This window comes from Dendrobium catenatum, unplaced genomic scaffold (assembly GCF_001605985.2).
Source record: "Dendrobium catenatum unplaced genomic scaffold, ASM160598v2 fragScaff_scaffold_459, whole genome shotgun sequence".
In the NCBI taxonomy this organism is placed as follows: domain Eukaryota; kingdom Viridiplantae; phylum Streptophyta; class Magnoliopsida; order Asparagales; family Orchidaceae; genus Dendrobium; species Dendrobium catenatum.
In genome coordinates, this window is record NW_021318921.1 from 312,021 (window position 1) to 328,172 (window position 16,152).

A 16,152-nucleotide genomic window follows, 5' to 3' on the forward strand; every position below is an offset into this window, starting at 1 on the left:
AAGAAGATATTACTTAGCTGACTTGTTCTATGTAACATCGATAAGCTTATGGAGCCCTACAACAAATATCAATATCATTTGAGTGAGAATTTTTTGTGTGTATTTTGTTAGTTCTATGTCGAATCTGACTTTGTTGATCAATCTAGTTATACTATTACCTCGGACCTCAAGTCAATTTCTCGTATTCATGGGGGTTCTCCCCCTACTAAGGTTTGAGTGTTTTGCACCTGATTTTTTTTTTTGTTCTCATACAACGCCCAAACACTGTGTACCCGAGCGCCCCAATGCTGCGAAGTTTGCTGTGAAAAATAACAAATAGCAGAGTACCGCAACGCTCTAGATTCGATGTCACAACACTGTGGAGTGCCATAGTGGTGCAGTTTAAAGCATCACAGCATCGGCAAACAAATCGGGATCAAAGATCTTAATGGCATAGAGCTCCAAACTGGCGCCGCAGTGCTGCGAGATGGACTGGACAATTTTTCTTTCTCGTTTTTCTTAAGGGTGGCGTCCCGTGAGTGTTATCAACTATTCTTTCTGTTTTGTTTTGCAAAGAGCAGAGTGCCGCAATGCTCTAGATTCGATGTCACAACACTGTGGAGTGCCATAGTGGTGCAGTTTAAAGCATCACAGCATCGGCAAACAAATCGGGATCAAAGATCTTAATGGCATAGAGCTCCAAACTGGCGCCGCAGTGCTGCGAGATGGACTGGACAGTTTTTCTTTCTCGTTTTTCTTAAGGGTAGCATTCCTTGAGTGTTATCAACTATTCTTTCTGTTTTGTTTTGTGTGTGACAACAGTGTGTCAGAGAAGATAATCAAGGAGAGAGTGAGAGAGAAGAAAGATTTGTACTTATTTTTTTCAATTTTCATTGTGAATTTTTTTATGTTGTGTGTCTCCATGTTTTTTTTTTCCAATTTTTTTATTTTTCCAAGTTAAATCATAACGTCCTTTACTTTTCATTACTTTTACTTTCTTGTTTATTTCGTAGCTTGGTTTCTTTTTTCTTCATCCCCAACACATTTTGTGGATAGTTAGTGGCATAGGAGTTGTATAACCATTAACATGTTTATGTTAAATAGTGGAGAGAACCTTTGATCATTAGAAAGAGATGTTTCAAATGCTAACTCACATGTCATTATTTCTCCTAAATGTATAGATTGATATTGTGCTTGCTTTTTATAGTGTTGTACAATTTTATTGAATGATGTCGTAAACATAACATATACTTTAATGTCTCAAATTAAGATGTAACATGATTGTTTGTTGGGTGAGGGCATAGCTGATGATACGCAAAAACAGGTGAGAGAATTCAAAGATTTATCAAGATTTAGATTTTGTTTGAGACAGCTTTTTTAATACTTTCTAAAATAGCTTTCTAACACAAAAATTATTTGAAAGTAGAAAAAAAAAACAGTAGCCGAAATTGTCCCAAACGAACCTTAATCGATTTAACTACCTCAGAAATTAAAAATTCAAATTTATAGAACTTACTAAAACGCCTACTTGAGTTAAATTCTACTCTCAACCAAACAACAAAAAATGAAGATTGACTCTTGAACAAGCTCCACCAAATTGTGCTGAGATGGACTAGTCTGAACAATAAGGCCCAATCAAAATTGCCCCATCTTATCCATTTCCCTGGTATAAGATTAGAAACATGTGGTTCTCATAAGGCTCTCTCTCTCTCTCTCTCTCTCTCTCTCTCTCTCTCTGATCTCTCTCTTCCGTAATCTGCTGAAATGGCTCAGGCAGCTCTCTCATTCCCCTGCGCTGTAGGATTTTCTCCGCAACCCAAAACTTCCTTCCTGTTATCCTCTTCCTTTGTCATTCCGACTACAAACAGCAAATCAAAATCCAGAATTTACGCAAAATTAGGTAATCTCGATGGAGATGGAGAAACAAAGCGTCCGGAGAAGAAGTTCATAACCAGAGAAGAAGAACCAGATCAGTAAGTTCTTCCTTCTTCTCTCTTGAAAGTCCTTAAACCTTCGAAAATTTGTAACAAGTCCAGAAATATCATTTTACATTAGAAAATGAATGTAGTGGTGTTCATAGAAGAAAGAATTTACTAAGAAGTTTTGAATTGTAGATATTGGCAGACAGCAGGAGAGAAGGAAGGAGAGAACCCTATGAAGACTCCATTGCCTTATATCATTATCTTTGGCATGTCTACTCCATTTATCATATTAGCTATTGCCTTTGCTAATGGCTGGATTAAGGTGCCTATTAGGTGAATTAAACCGGCTTGTCTTTGCCATGAGGAATATTGTATTTCAGCATGAGAAATGATCATTTTGCTTCATAAAATATGATATAATAATCAAGTTTTTTTTGCATTTTCACCTGATTTGAGAATATTTTATGCCATATGATTCAAACTTTTTTTGATCAAATCTTTGTAGAAATAGCAATTTTCTTCAGCTGTACTACGGATGGAACGTGGAAAAATTATTTTGTGCGGAAGCGGAAACCGTCCGAATAATTAAGCCCGCGTCTCAGTATCCCTCAGTACCGCGGTACCGAGTGTCGTTACCACTCAGTACCGAGGCTCGGTATCGCTGACATGACTCATTTTGATTAGTATCCGGATGTAGAGGTGTGTTTGGCGTCCGCACATAATAATCTCTGAAAAACTTGAGAGATGTTGTTGTGGTAAAGTTTTAGGTGTAAACAAAATTACAGATGAGAGGTATATATATATATATATATATATAATATCACTTACAAAAATAATTTATTTCTGATTGTGATATTATGAAATGCACAAAAATAAATTTGATATCTTTTCTTTCTTTGTGATTATCGACAATATTATGATTTTCATATAATAATAAATTATATCTTTATTTAAGTGATTGTTTTTAAGTCAATCACCATATGCAATTAATAACTAAGAGTACAGATACTTAATAGAGGTTACAATAAGTTAAGAACTAAGTAGGAGCTTAGTGAATACAAAAAAATGATTATGCCTGCAATAATATTCAAATATTAAAAATTTATTCATGATTGTCAAAGCTGAGTTAAATTATTTCATCCCTTTTTTATCTCAATCAAAATAAGGAAGAATTTTCCAGTAATTATTGAATGAAAATGCCTCAAAGTTCATAAAATACCAATGAATAATTAATATTTTTTAAGTTTGATATAGGGATTCATTTGGGCAGTCTTCTTAATACTTTTTAAAATAATATTTTAATTAAAAATCTCTTTAATTTAAAAATTTTATATTTAAAAATTATTTTTAAAATAAATGAAAAAATTGTCTTAAACGAAATCGTAATTTAACAAAAAAAAATAAGAGTATCAAAAATATTTTTAATCTAAGATAAATTTTCTTTTATCTAAAATAATTTTTTATACAAAAAAATTTGATCAATTATACACTATAATATAAAATAAAATAAATGATTTTTTAATTAATTAGGACTTTATTTAGGATAATTTTATACGTGTTTTCTAAAATAATTTTTTAATATAAAAATTAAATTTTTTTTATAAAAATTTATTTCAAGAGCAGTAAAAAAATCATCTCAAATAAAATCTAAGTCAAATAGTTATACACAAATTTTATAATCAAAACTCCAAATCAAAATGTTATCTGAGAAAATCAAATTTCTCAAATGAGAAGAAAAAAAAACTTAAAAAAAAAAAAGGGTCCACGGCATTTTATAAATTCCCGTTTTCGCAGCAAACCCTAAATCATCTGTCCCGTTTTCTTGCCAACCACACGACCGAGCGAGCGAGCGGCGGCGGCTTTCTTCTACGATTCCTGCTTCACCGGATCTCAGTTTTTATTTTTCTTCTTGCAAAGTCTAAACTTGTAATCTTCCTCCTCCTCCTCCTACCTCTCATATTAATCATTTTATTCACGTCACTGGTTAGTTTTATGCTATACACGCCGCAGCAATTGCTATGATGAAGATGCTTGAAATTTCTATGTCTGGACTACTGAGATCATTCCATGATTGCTACACAAGCTTCTTCTGAGCTATTTTTTATACATTGTTGATTGTTTCACATTTCACCTGTACTCATTCCCTCTGTTTTATCTGTAGATCTTTAATGTTTTGTTGATGCAGGAAAGCGTTATCTCGCTCTCTCTGCACAACTTTCTTTGCACCAATTACCCTCACTTTGATATATGATTTTTGTTTTATTTGAGTAGATATGAAGGTGCAAAGAGGGACATGGTTGGCTTACCAGCTCAGTACATCTCTTCTTTGGTACTGAGTCAAATGGTCCTACCAATATTCTCAACGTTTTTTTCTATTTAATCTTTCTGATTGAGGTTGATCTGTTTAACATTTGTTTTTGTTTTGTGATGTTGTAAAAACTGCCGATCATTTCGTTCCAATAGTTTTAGAATATTTTATTGGTATATATAATTATTTTGTGAGGGAGGGTCAATATAAGGATGATAAAAAATGTAGAATTGATGGAGTTGTCCTGCATTACTTGAACAATAGGAGAATTTTCAAATCTTTTGTGAACATAGCTAGGAGATTATTTTAACATTGATTGTTGGATTTGGACATACAAAGGGACTGTTAGGTAGCAGGATTTAGGGCGGATTTGAGCTAAAATGCAAAACCAAATCTCACAGCAAATGAAAGCTGTCATAGACGGAAAATTTCACCTTTTTTGTGCTAAATTCTGGATTTCCTAAATCTTGGTTTTTGCCAGATTTACGAAATCCTTTGGCTTGAGAGGAAGAGTCTGCTCGTTAAATCCACTCAATAGTTAAATAGTCATACGGGATTTAATAGGATTTATCATGAATGTTACCAAACAGTTTTCAAGATTTAGGCCTCTCTGGATTTCCGAAATCCGGATTTAGCGGATTTATAAATGCCTAATTAAATCAAATCCTAGGTGCTACCAAACAGCCCCAAAATGTTTCTTATTTGTGTCACATCATATCATATTATAAGTTTTAATAGAGGTTCTTCAACTTATGATCATTAGTAACATGGGTAATGTTATTGAAAACTTATGGAGTCATGCATATTGGGAAATAACAGTGACTTTTATTTACATTGACTTGAAAAGAAGATTGAATGAAAAGGTATTTTATCTTTGAATGATGATTTTTATATTAGTTGTAACTAATATGCCAAATCTGAAGAATGAAAGTGAAAGACTGAAATGAGAGAAGTGAAAATTCTACATTGAGGGTGCAACAATTCCAAAAGTGTTAGAAGATAGACACTTGTATGAAAATTTTCTATTTGTTTGGATGTGTTAGTTTAATGAAACTCTACTTATTTCATGTTCCAAACTGCAATTAGGTATCAGAAGGCTTTTAGAAGCTAAGAACATGAAGATTTTGATTTTGCTTGTGATTTGGAAAGTAGACATGTTAGTTTCTGTTGGGAGAATGCTATGTTGAAAAGTTTTATATTGTTACTTGGAAGGTATAGACAATTTGATTGGAAGAATGTTTTGTTGTTGGAAAGTTTAATATTGTTTCTAATGCACTATCTAGTTCAGCTAATGAAAAGGGTATTGAATCTTATAACAAACATGTATGAGTATTAGAAAAAAATTTATGCCCTGAAATTTGAAGCATGGAAGGGTAGAAATTGACGAGCCACATAAAGCCTTAAGGTCCAAATTCTATGATGTAAAGATGAGCCTTCTTTTATTTGAAAAGATATCTTGCAGTTCCTCTGATCAATCAAAATTAGAGAAATATTTTAAAGATAATGATGACTTGATGATGATAATTTATTGGAGAATTTTCTCCTACAAGGTAGAGAGTGAAGTTAAGCAAGTATAAAGTTCTTTTTTTCACATAGGTGTTTGATTTTGTAAAAAGTGAGTTTAAAATATTTCAAGTTTAGAGATCATACAACAATAAAAATAGCAAGCTTTTATCTTGTTATATGGGTCAGATACATAATTTTTTTTTTGTCTTATTAAGAGTTAAATTATTATTATTTAATTATGTAAAGAAAGATTATTTTTAAAATTTTCTGAAAGTCTTTTTAATTCTGCCTCTATCTTTCTTAACATAAATAAAGTTTAATGCATCTACTTTTCTAATTAGCTGCTATTTTATGTAACAAATAAATTTGATTGATTTTTTGGCCGTCTTACCAGCAATTGCACCAGTTCTGTTATGCGCTCTAGATTTGTTAAGAGCATCCTCACTCCCTATGCAAAATGAAGGAAATTTCCATGGAATTGAAGAACTTGATAATGATAATGATATGCCACATTAATAGGTGAAGCAGATCAAATCCCTACAACATATATGAAATCATAAATATTTGAATTTATATTTTAATTAATAGTAATTTAATTCAAAATCAAATAAGCTTGGCTTTGCTAAATGAGTGGAGAACATGAAGAGATTGATAATATTGACAAATGTGTGTGTGATTCTTTTTACTAACACTTGAATGATTATAATACTGTTATTTTATTGATTTAATGATTCTCACGCTTGTTATTGATTCCTAGTTTCATTATAATGATGTTTTTACTTTTATTATTAATCATCTTGAGCTTTATGAATGATAATTAATCATTGATGAGATTAATTTCATTGATAGAATTGAGTATGCATAGTGATTATTCTAGTCTTGTGTTGAAAGTTTTGATAAAACTCTTCATGTGGATTTTAATGATTTTAAGTCATAGAATAAGTTAAGACAAGTGAAGTGAGATTGACAGAAATTTTCAGGTCATTTTTTAGATTTTGTTTTATATTTTATTTCATGCTTTTGTTGTTAGGAGTTTGTGATAGATTTTTAAATGTAATAAGCTTTTTGCTAATTTTGGTAAATAAATATAGTGAAATATTTTGATGTATATAATTTTAATTACTTTAGTTGGATATTTGATTATATTAATGATTTATAAAAGCTTTGATATATTATTAAAATGATAAATAAACAATTTTTTAAAATTTAATTCTAGGCCATAACCAATGGCTTGCCAAAGGATTTTCCTTTCTTGAGTATTATTAGCATCATCAATAAAAGTAATCATAACTTTATGAGTAACAAAGAGTCATTCCTCATGACTAAATTGAGGATCAATCATCAAAAAGGATGAGGCAACACATGTAGAGTTCCATTTGATCCAAATGTGACCATGCATTGTTATGGCCGTCTTTAGAATGGAAGACATTTCATGTTATGAAACTCACACTAGTTTTCAATAGTGAATTTTGTTTTAAGGAGATAGAGCGTATCAATGTTATGATCCTTCACACTATTTTTGCAACCAATGATACACTATCACCATTTAAACCCCCAACGTTCCAAGATAGGATATTGGGACTAGTTATAAGAAATTGTTAGGCAACGGAGGGGGAGGACCCCCTTTTGGCATGACTTCTTGGCTTTGGAAATTGAAAGAACAAAGGAGATTGAAGAGGTGTCGGTATAAGAAGCAAGGGAGATGGAGGATTCATTCACTTAGGGGATTAATGCAGGCTTTTATGCTAGTGGAGTCTTGGGCAAAAGGGGGAGGGCTCCATTGTCAGGGTCAACAAAAGGATGAATGTGAGTTGAACTAGAAGGTGATGATTGAAAAGCTTGGGGCATTAAGATCTCGAGTTAAGGACATATGTTAGAGAAGCTTCAAGGATATTTGGTGGAGCATGTGGAAGCTTTTCGAAGGAAACAAGATGGTTGAAGGCACCCATTTGATGCATGAGAGCTTATCTTCTACTCCCGCCATGCTTGAAACCTAGAAGAAAGGAAGAAGAGGGAGAAAGAGAACCTTGATATTCTTGCCTTTGATATTAATGTTAGTCTCATCATGAAGGACAAGGGAGGTAAAGATTTATATACTCATGCGAGCTAAAAAAAGGCAAGAATAATTTTTTGTGAGGGGGTCAACATTGAGAGGTGCGCCAATTTTGTTGGTTATTTTAGATTCTAGCTTGAGACTAGAGGTGTAAACGAGTCGAGTCGAGTTTAAACCCTTATCGCGCTCGGCTCGTTACATGGAAAGTGAGCTCGACCTCGAGCTCGATAGTCAAGCTCATCTAAATGTAAACGAGCTCGATAAGTTCGGCTCACAAGCCCATAAACGAGCCGGCTCGGCTCACTTACACCCCTACTTGTGACCCACAGCAAAGTAGATGATTGAGACATTTAATTCATGTAGGAATTTCTATAAAAATCTTCTTTAACAAGGATAAATTTGGTGACCATCATTCAAAGAATAAACAATTTAATTTGTTTTATGAAATAAAAGTTTGAGAAATAAACTCCTAGATTGGTTGCTTTATTACACAAAAGGAATACGGCTTAGCTTATTTCACAAACCTCTCTATATGATTTACTTTCTCAGGAAGGTATTTATAAAGCTCCATTGAAAAAGCTCATCCAAACCCAATAAATCATTTGAGCATCAAAATTACTCACACGAAAGCTGTTTCATGATTAGAATATTTATATTGGATGAATTATTTAGTACGTGAAATTAACACAATTTTGTCTTCTATATTTGCCAAAAATACTGTAGTATTACTAAAACCAAAAACAATTATAAAAAGTAATGCACAGAAATCAACCATACAAAAAAAAATTATAAGAACATAACCTGTAGCGTATATCTGTTTCATAACATGCGCGCATCTCCCCCACGAGGAGAAACAGTAGAAGACAAAAAAGGAAATTCATAGAACAAGAAAGCCAACATTACTCACAGGTTTTAGAACAGATTTTGAGGCCTTCTTTGCTTTCCAAAGCGCCATTTGCTTTCCTCTGATTTGCATATTTTTCTTGCTGGTATAATGCCTATGCTTTGCTTTTGGTGGTGTTCCGAGCTCCTTGACAGCTTCCCACCATAAGAATCTGTGAGCACGGTGGGGCTCAAATCACTACTATCTTCAAAGTTTCTATTTCTGCTTGGAGAACTGTAGCCCGCTCCTCTATGGTCCTAATAAATTGAAATACTATACATTAGAGAAATAAATTGCAACAAAGGAATATTCCACAACCGGATTCATAAACTCGGTTTCCGTACAAAAGTTAACTTGGGTTCTCTAACCTTGGATTTTACTTTGGAAAAGCATGGAGTCAGACAGGGATTTATGTCATCTATTCTAAGAGGATCACCAGAATTATATTCCTGTAAAACAGTTCTAGAATAAACAAAATGAAAAGAAACTAAAAATATCAAGCATCAATACACGGTCGCTTACCGGAAAAATTATTTTGCGCGGACGCTGAATGCGATCCGGAGACCAATCAGAATGCGTCATGTCACCCTTTCGCTCAGTACCGTGGCTCAGTACCGTTGACATGACTGCACTTGATTCGCCTCCGAACTTAGAGCTACGTCCGGCCTCTACACAGAATAATTTCTCCCCTTACTGAGATTTTCCCCGAGTATTTTTGCTGTTACTAGCATGGAACGGAAAACATACCAAGGCATCAGGAAATTCCTTGTCATATTTAGGAGTTGTTGGAGAACAGACATGCCCATCAAAGCAATTCTTTCCAGCATACTTATCAGCCTTCACCTGTACAGTGTACGAGCATTTTCATCAAGAACGGATATAGTAGTGAAAATGTAAGAAGGTTTTCCCAAAAAAAAAAAAAAATGTAAGCAGGAAAGATTGCTTTAGAATTTTTGACCTTTGTGATGATTAAATATTTCTGATGGCTGAAATAACCGTTTTAGTGACAAGTGGCTGACCAAAACAAACCATTATTGGTTGTAACAGAAATCAGGAGATATACTTTGGTTGATCTCATTTCCTTTAAAGGTTTAGCCTGAAAATTTTCTTTGGTGATATGAAAGAAAAACAAGCCAAGCAAGAAGATAATCATAGCAACTTGACATGAGCAAAAGCACAAATTTTATTCTGCAACTGTGGTCTGGCTTATTTATGCATTCTGAAGGAAGTAAGCTCAAGAATTTAAAAAGTGGGTGAAAATAGTCCACATATTTGTTCCATCTTTTCAGCAGCCTTGTAGACATGTTACCAAAGCATTTTTTTTCCTTCTGCAACGCATCAATTCTTGTATGAAAATTGTAAACATGAATATATAAGATAACGTTTATCATTCTTTAGAAGGGAATAGATATTACGCTCTATATTCAATCCTACATGAGCTTGGCAGCACAACTATGGATTCATGGAGACATTTTTATTTCTTCTTGTTTTACATTAAAATATCTAATAGACATTATGCAGACATGGTCTTTCTAGACCGTCTTACTTTCACATTTACTTCAAAAGAAAATAAATATCCACTAATGCTAGCAGACCTTTGCATTTGTGCAGAGGATCTTTTTTAACTCTGCACAAATGAGAAGAATACCTGTTAGGGGGACTATGTTGAAATCAATTGCTATATTAAAAAGCCAGCAAATTCCTAAAGTTAACTACAAAAATATTAAATTTGTTCAGTGGCTACAAGCCACTTTTTCCTATCCTTGCGTGCATTGTTTTCTGGTATTGATGCTTAGGCAAAGGTCCCTTCTTTTTAGCAAACTTTACTAGTCAAATGGCTCAACATTACAAAAAAGTATCGGATAAGAAAGTGCTTAATTGAAACTTAATATTTAAGAGAAGATTGCTTTAATTGGTAGCTGTGCAAAAAAGGTGTGTGGTTTTCTTTTTCTTTAAAATGAAACAATAATTCTTTTTTAGCGGGTGCATAGGAACAAAAATACCCTACTTATTATTAAAATAAGGTTGTCAAAAAACTTGGTTTGCTTTCCATTTCAGTTTTATGATGTATGCCTTTGTTTTTTATTTTTTTATAAATAAGAAAGCATAATTTAAGTTAATTAACTTTCAATGTCTTCTCCTATTGACACGCATTCAACCTTGGCAGAAATCACGCCATGGCTAGTGAGCAAGCCAACATTGGCGCTCCTTTGCACCACTAGGATTTCATTCTATTTTTTCCTAATTCGCCAATGTTGCTGGGAACGCACAATAATGTTAGTGAGGTTTGAAAAATATAGGCCTTGTTGTAAAGTCATAATCATACAAATCCTATTCATCAGTTACTCTTTTTTAATTAAAATGTAATACTTGAACTAACAAAAATCCAAGTTTTTAATGCCTATATCTTAAAGTCGTGATGAAATTACAACTTGGAATTGATATGCCCATATTTTATATACCCAAGTAATAATGCTTGAATTTTGATTAAGCCAAGTAATGATACTCGAATTATCATACTTGAAAGAATTGCTAGAAATTATGACTAGCTAGCAATCCGAGTATTAAAGCTTTGTTTGGTAAGACTACTGTTGTTTGGAAGTCCGGTGAAAAGTTGTTGTAAAAACTGTGGTGAGAAGCAATTGATTTCTATTTGAAAGACCTGCAGTTGAAATGATGTTTCTAACTCCAAAGTTATTTTTTCTTATTTGATTGTAGAGGTTTATATACGTTCTTCTAATTAATGGCAAAAGGCAGCAAGAAGAAAACTCCCTTGAAACTATTGAGTTTTAACCCAGAGATGGTCTGCCGTCAAGGGAGGAGGCAAGAAACTCATGAATCTCAGGTCGAAGGAGGAGGCTTGTTGGGATCAATTTGAACGAGAAGCTCTCAAAGGTCTAACCAATTGAGGAAAACGAGAAGAAGCTAGCTAAATTGGCGACAGAGAGGCCGAAGCCAGTGCCAAGATCTCTTTAGATGTAATCACTTGGTGAGTTGAGGACATTGAAGCTAGTAGCAAGGGAAGCCATGAGTTGGTTGCTGGCTCAGATCTCCATCTTCCCATATATGTTGGCTAACCATGCAACAAGCGAGATGGAGAGCAGACAGGAGGAGGAGAGAGATACGGCTGCAATAATGGTAATTTTGATTCATGAGATGGTAAAGAGAAATGATGTAGTGGATCGTCGGAAGATGATACCTGTTGACTGTAACCGTTTATCCACCGACAAAACCCGACCGACTCCACCTCAGCCACGATCGGACCCAATCGAACAACCACCCACGTCGCCCACGATCGCATTTCTCTCGGCAGAAACCGCTCCTCACGACTCAAAATAGGAAACTCCTCTCATTCGGCTCTCAGGCTCTCAGACAGACGCTCTAAAACAAACGGACGCAGAGACTCACGCACACAGAGAAAGAATTTACCGAATAGAGGCCGGCTCCCTTCGATCTCTTTTTTTTACAATCTTTTGCTCTGACGCTCGAAGCCGAAGCCACCGACCTGCTCTTCCATCTCCGGCCGCACCTCCTGCTCCGATTCCAACCAGCCGCCACTCCCTGTACAAACATCAATCTTCCGCCGTGCCTTAGCCCAAGACCGAACCAATCTCGGCTTCCAAACCTCAACCCACCGGCCATTAAACCGTCTGACTCTGAACAGCCGTCGTCTTCGCCGGCCGACCCCGACCTCCGCCTGCTCCGATCAATCCGAGCCCGTGCGTGGCCTCCTTTCCCTTGGGTGGCTTCTCTGACCTAGCCAAAATCGGGCTCCTTCCCGATATTCCCTCCTCCCCTATTTTATATATTAATATATACTATATCATAAGTATATAATATATATATATATATATATTCTTTTAAAAAAAAAAAGTGAGAGAAAGAGAGAAAGAAAGAGAGATAGAGAGAAATGAGAGGATTTTTCAAACAGGAACTTGCAACAAATCTCCGGCAACCAGAAATTAATAATCGTCGCCAATCAAAGCTTTTGAAGACCAATTCCGGGGCCCGTCAACGCCCCGAAGCCCTCGGCCGTCGATTCGCTCCGGCCGGGCGGATTTGAAAGGGCAAAAGCCCTCCTTACCTCCCGGCGCCGGGGAGGTGACGCCGGGAGGCTGCCGAAATTTCCTTAAAATTTTGGAACTTAGCCAAATTTTGAAAAATTGGAGGAATGTGCATTAATTTGGAATTAATTGATTAATCAATTATTAAATTAAAATTTAATTTTAATTATAATTTATTTAATTAATTAATACAATCAATCGGAAATAAGCAAATTGTCTCAATCGGCAATCAAATACATCACCAATCTTCCTAAGGATCTCTAAAGGAGTCTTTTTGATCTAAAATAAATGTGATGAATTTCGCTAATGATGTCAGAAATCTTATGTATTTTAATAGTGATGATCTATGTAAGATTTAAAAATGACTACATCACATACTATCCATGAGTGATAACATCCAATAGTAATTAAACAAAATTTAAAATTTATACTAAATAAGGTCAAACAATAGAACACTTGACAATTAATTGTCATTTGATATCCTGTAATGAAGGACTCCTCTAGGTTCCTTTATGAGAGTTCTTTGGAAACGGTGAAAAGTTGTAAAAACTGTGATGAGGAGCAATTGATTTCTATTTGAAAGACCTGCAGTTGAACTGATGTTTCCACTCCAAAGGTATTTTTACTTGTTTGACTGTAGAGGTTTATATACGTTCTTCTAATTAATGGAAAAAAGCAGCAAGAAGAAAACTCCCTTGAAACTATTGAGTTTTAACCCAGAGATGGTCTGCCGTCAATGGAGGAGGCAAGAAACTCATGAATCTCAGGTCGAAGAAGGCTTGTTAGGATCAATTTGAGCGAGAAGCTCTCAAAGATCTAACCAAATGAGGAAAACGACAAGAAGCTAGCTAAATTGGCGACAGAGAGGCCGAAGCCAGTGCCAAGATCTCTTTAGATGTAATCACTTGGTGAGTTGAGAACATTGAAGCTAGTAGCAAGGGAAGCCATGAGTTGGTTGCTGGCTCAGATCTCCATCTTCCCATATATGTTGGCTAACCATGCAACAAGCGAGATGGAGAGCAGACAGGAGGAGGAGAGAGATACGGCTGCAACAATCATAATTTTGATTCATGAGATGGTAAAGAGAAAGACGAAGGATAAGCGTGGGGTAAGAAAATAGGTGGGTCGTGCGGATCCATCGCCCAACTTAACAAAAGCTTCTACATCTGAAATTTCAAGTTTTAAATGATGCCTTATCATAAGCAATTCATGAACACTCCATCCAACTGAGAACATGAAGATCATTCCAAGAAGCTCCATTCAAACGCTCCATCTCATATTCACCCAAGTCTTGGGAATGCTTATCCAATCGATGCCAAGTAGCAATACTCGAGTGAGTTGCCACAAAATCAATCATGAATGCTAGGTTGTAAAGAGAATTATTTTATCTGTCGTAGTTGTCCAGATTTATAAAATAATGAAAATAATAATTGTTGTTCTTGCTAAGAAGAGTTCGTTTAGTCATGTTTTTTCACAAAAGGAAATTATTAGGAGTTTTTCTTGCAAATTTACTAAACAACAAATTATTGTGAAACATTAAAATTCCAGAAAGACGTTAAGGGCCAAACAGAACGATTAATTCGATAAAATAAAGAAGACTGATAAATGACTACCTCTGCAAGATCCACTGCAAGGCATTGGATCTTCCCCGTGAGAGACGAAACCTGCTTCTGGAGACAGGGTATGATTTTTCTAGCCTCCTTTAACTCGGATCCTTGCCTCTCAAACAGCTCATGAAGCTGAGGATTTATAAGATCTGGGAAAAGTATCGCATCCTTCAACGCCTTTATCTCCTCCCTTTGCTTCAGGCATAGATCCTTTAGTTTATCCACCTTATCGAATGACACCAGTATAAGAGAAACCAAATCTTTTGGAGCTAGAATGACGTAACTGAATAACCTCATAACTTACCTCTAGATTCTTCTCTTCAACAATGAGCCGCAGCTCTGCAATTACCTCCTCATACTCCTTGTTCTGGCTCATAAGCTCCCTCTCGCTGCGGAGCACCATCCCCAGCGTACGAGTATTGTTACTCACCTCCGTCAATGCCTTCTTCGGCATTCGATCCCCCGATCCTGACCTGTTGAACAGCTTAAGATGGAGGCTCGAAAAGCCACCGCCGGATCCCTTACCCGCTGCCTTCTTCAAATCCTCCGCAATAGCATCAGCCGGTATGGCGAGTTCCATCCTCCTCGCCGATCCAGTCTTCAAAATGGAGCGCTTCTCCATGAACTTCTTGACGATGGTGCCGAATGTCGGTGGTTGGTTCTTCACGATCATGCGGGAGGAATTATCAGCTGTGACAGTGGCAACGGTGGGATTGGAGGGATTGCGGCGGCTGCCGGAATTGGAAGACAGATTCTTCAAGGAAGGGAGTTTCTTCGAAGTGCTTTTGAGGCCAGAGGCCGGGGAGGGACCGCGAGATGAGGAAGAGGAGCAGGGTTCCACAGCGGCGTAGCGAGAGGGAGCCTTGCAAGCGGCCATTTTTTGGTGGACTGTTGATGTTGGGATCAGAATCGGAAATTTTGGGAAATCCTACTAGGGTTTGAGCATCACTTCAGCTGTAGAATTGGGAGTTTAGAAGAGTGAAAAGGGACTTTTTTTTTTTCTTTTTTGGCCTTTGCTGAACAAATTCGAATTTGAGCGCGCGGCTTTCGGTAAAATGGTCTGCGGGATTTCCGAATGTAAGAGTTGTACTTCGTGGAGTTCGGACCCCGACTGTGAAGAACGCGCGCTGCATTACAGCTTGCTACATTGTTATGCGTCGCAGCAGAACGAGAATGGGTGGGCTCACCATTCATGCGGCGAGGGCAAGGATTTTGACATATAGTGGAGGGAGGCATGTTTTAAATTTCTTATATACTCCAGAGCATTTTATAAAAAGTAGCATGCTTTAATTTTAAATTAATTTAATGAGCAGGTTAATAAAAACAATTTAAAAAGAGCCAATACAAAACTCAATTATCCTATTTTAATAGAAACATAAACTTTATTATTTGATTTCTACTTTGACGAAATTTTAGCTTCTTAAGAAATTGGAATTTCATGATCAGATTTTTCGAATGGAGTTAGGCTGGTAAATGCGGCTAATGGAGTTGGGCTGGGAAGCGACGACGTGGAAGATCGAGCAAGCGTCGAGTGATTGATTGAATGAGAGGCAATGGTCGATTTGTCCGTGCAAAATAGGTAATAAGGGTGGCTTTGAGATGAGTGAGGAGTGATAGGAGAAAAAAGCACGCAAAGGGAGAGATAGTTACTTTCACTGTGAGTGAGCTCTTCCAAATGTTGTGTCTTCCAATCCAAGATGAATGGAACGTCATAGAAATAGTGAAGATGAAAAGCTTTTGAAACAAAGATGGAGGAAGAAAGACGATGGTTCTTGAGGCAATGGAGGAAGAAATGAATAAGGGTTACCATGAACTTCTCTCTCGTGCCAA

At 35.9% G+C, this 16,152-nt stretch overlaps 2 protein-coding genes across 2 annotated transcripts; one reads left to right on the top strand and one right to left on the bottom strand.

Moving 5' to 3' along the window:
- The first annotated feature begins 1,669 nt into the window (after positions 1-1,669).
- On the top strand, positions 1,670-2,347 carry LOC110112572. The gene is made up of 2 exons (XM_020844839.2): positions 1,670-1,952; positions 2,094-2,347. The coding sequence occupies exons 1-2, from the start codon at positions 1,744-1,746 to the stop codon at positions 2,236-2,238; spliced, it is 354 nt and encodes a 117-aa protein (XP_020700498.1). The 5' UTR covers positions 1,670-1,743; the 3' UTR covers positions 2,239-2,347.
- A 5,917-nt stretch (positions 2,348-8,264) lies between these two features.
- LOC110112632 lies at positions 8,265-15,556 on the bottom strand. The gene is made up of 5 exons (XM_020844922.2): positions 14,627-15,556; positions 14,329-14,547; positions 9,399-9,494; positions 9,020-9,100; positions 8,265-8,908 (listed from the first exon to the last, which is right to left on the bottom strand). Exons 1-5 carry the CDS (start codon positions 15,197-15,199, stop codon positions 8,681-8,683), a joined length of 1,197 nt encoding a protein of 398 aa, XP_020700581.2. The 5' UTR covers positions 15,200-15,556; the 3' UTR covers positions 8,265-8,680.
- Between the last annotated feature and the right edge of the window lie 596 nt (positions 15,557-16,152).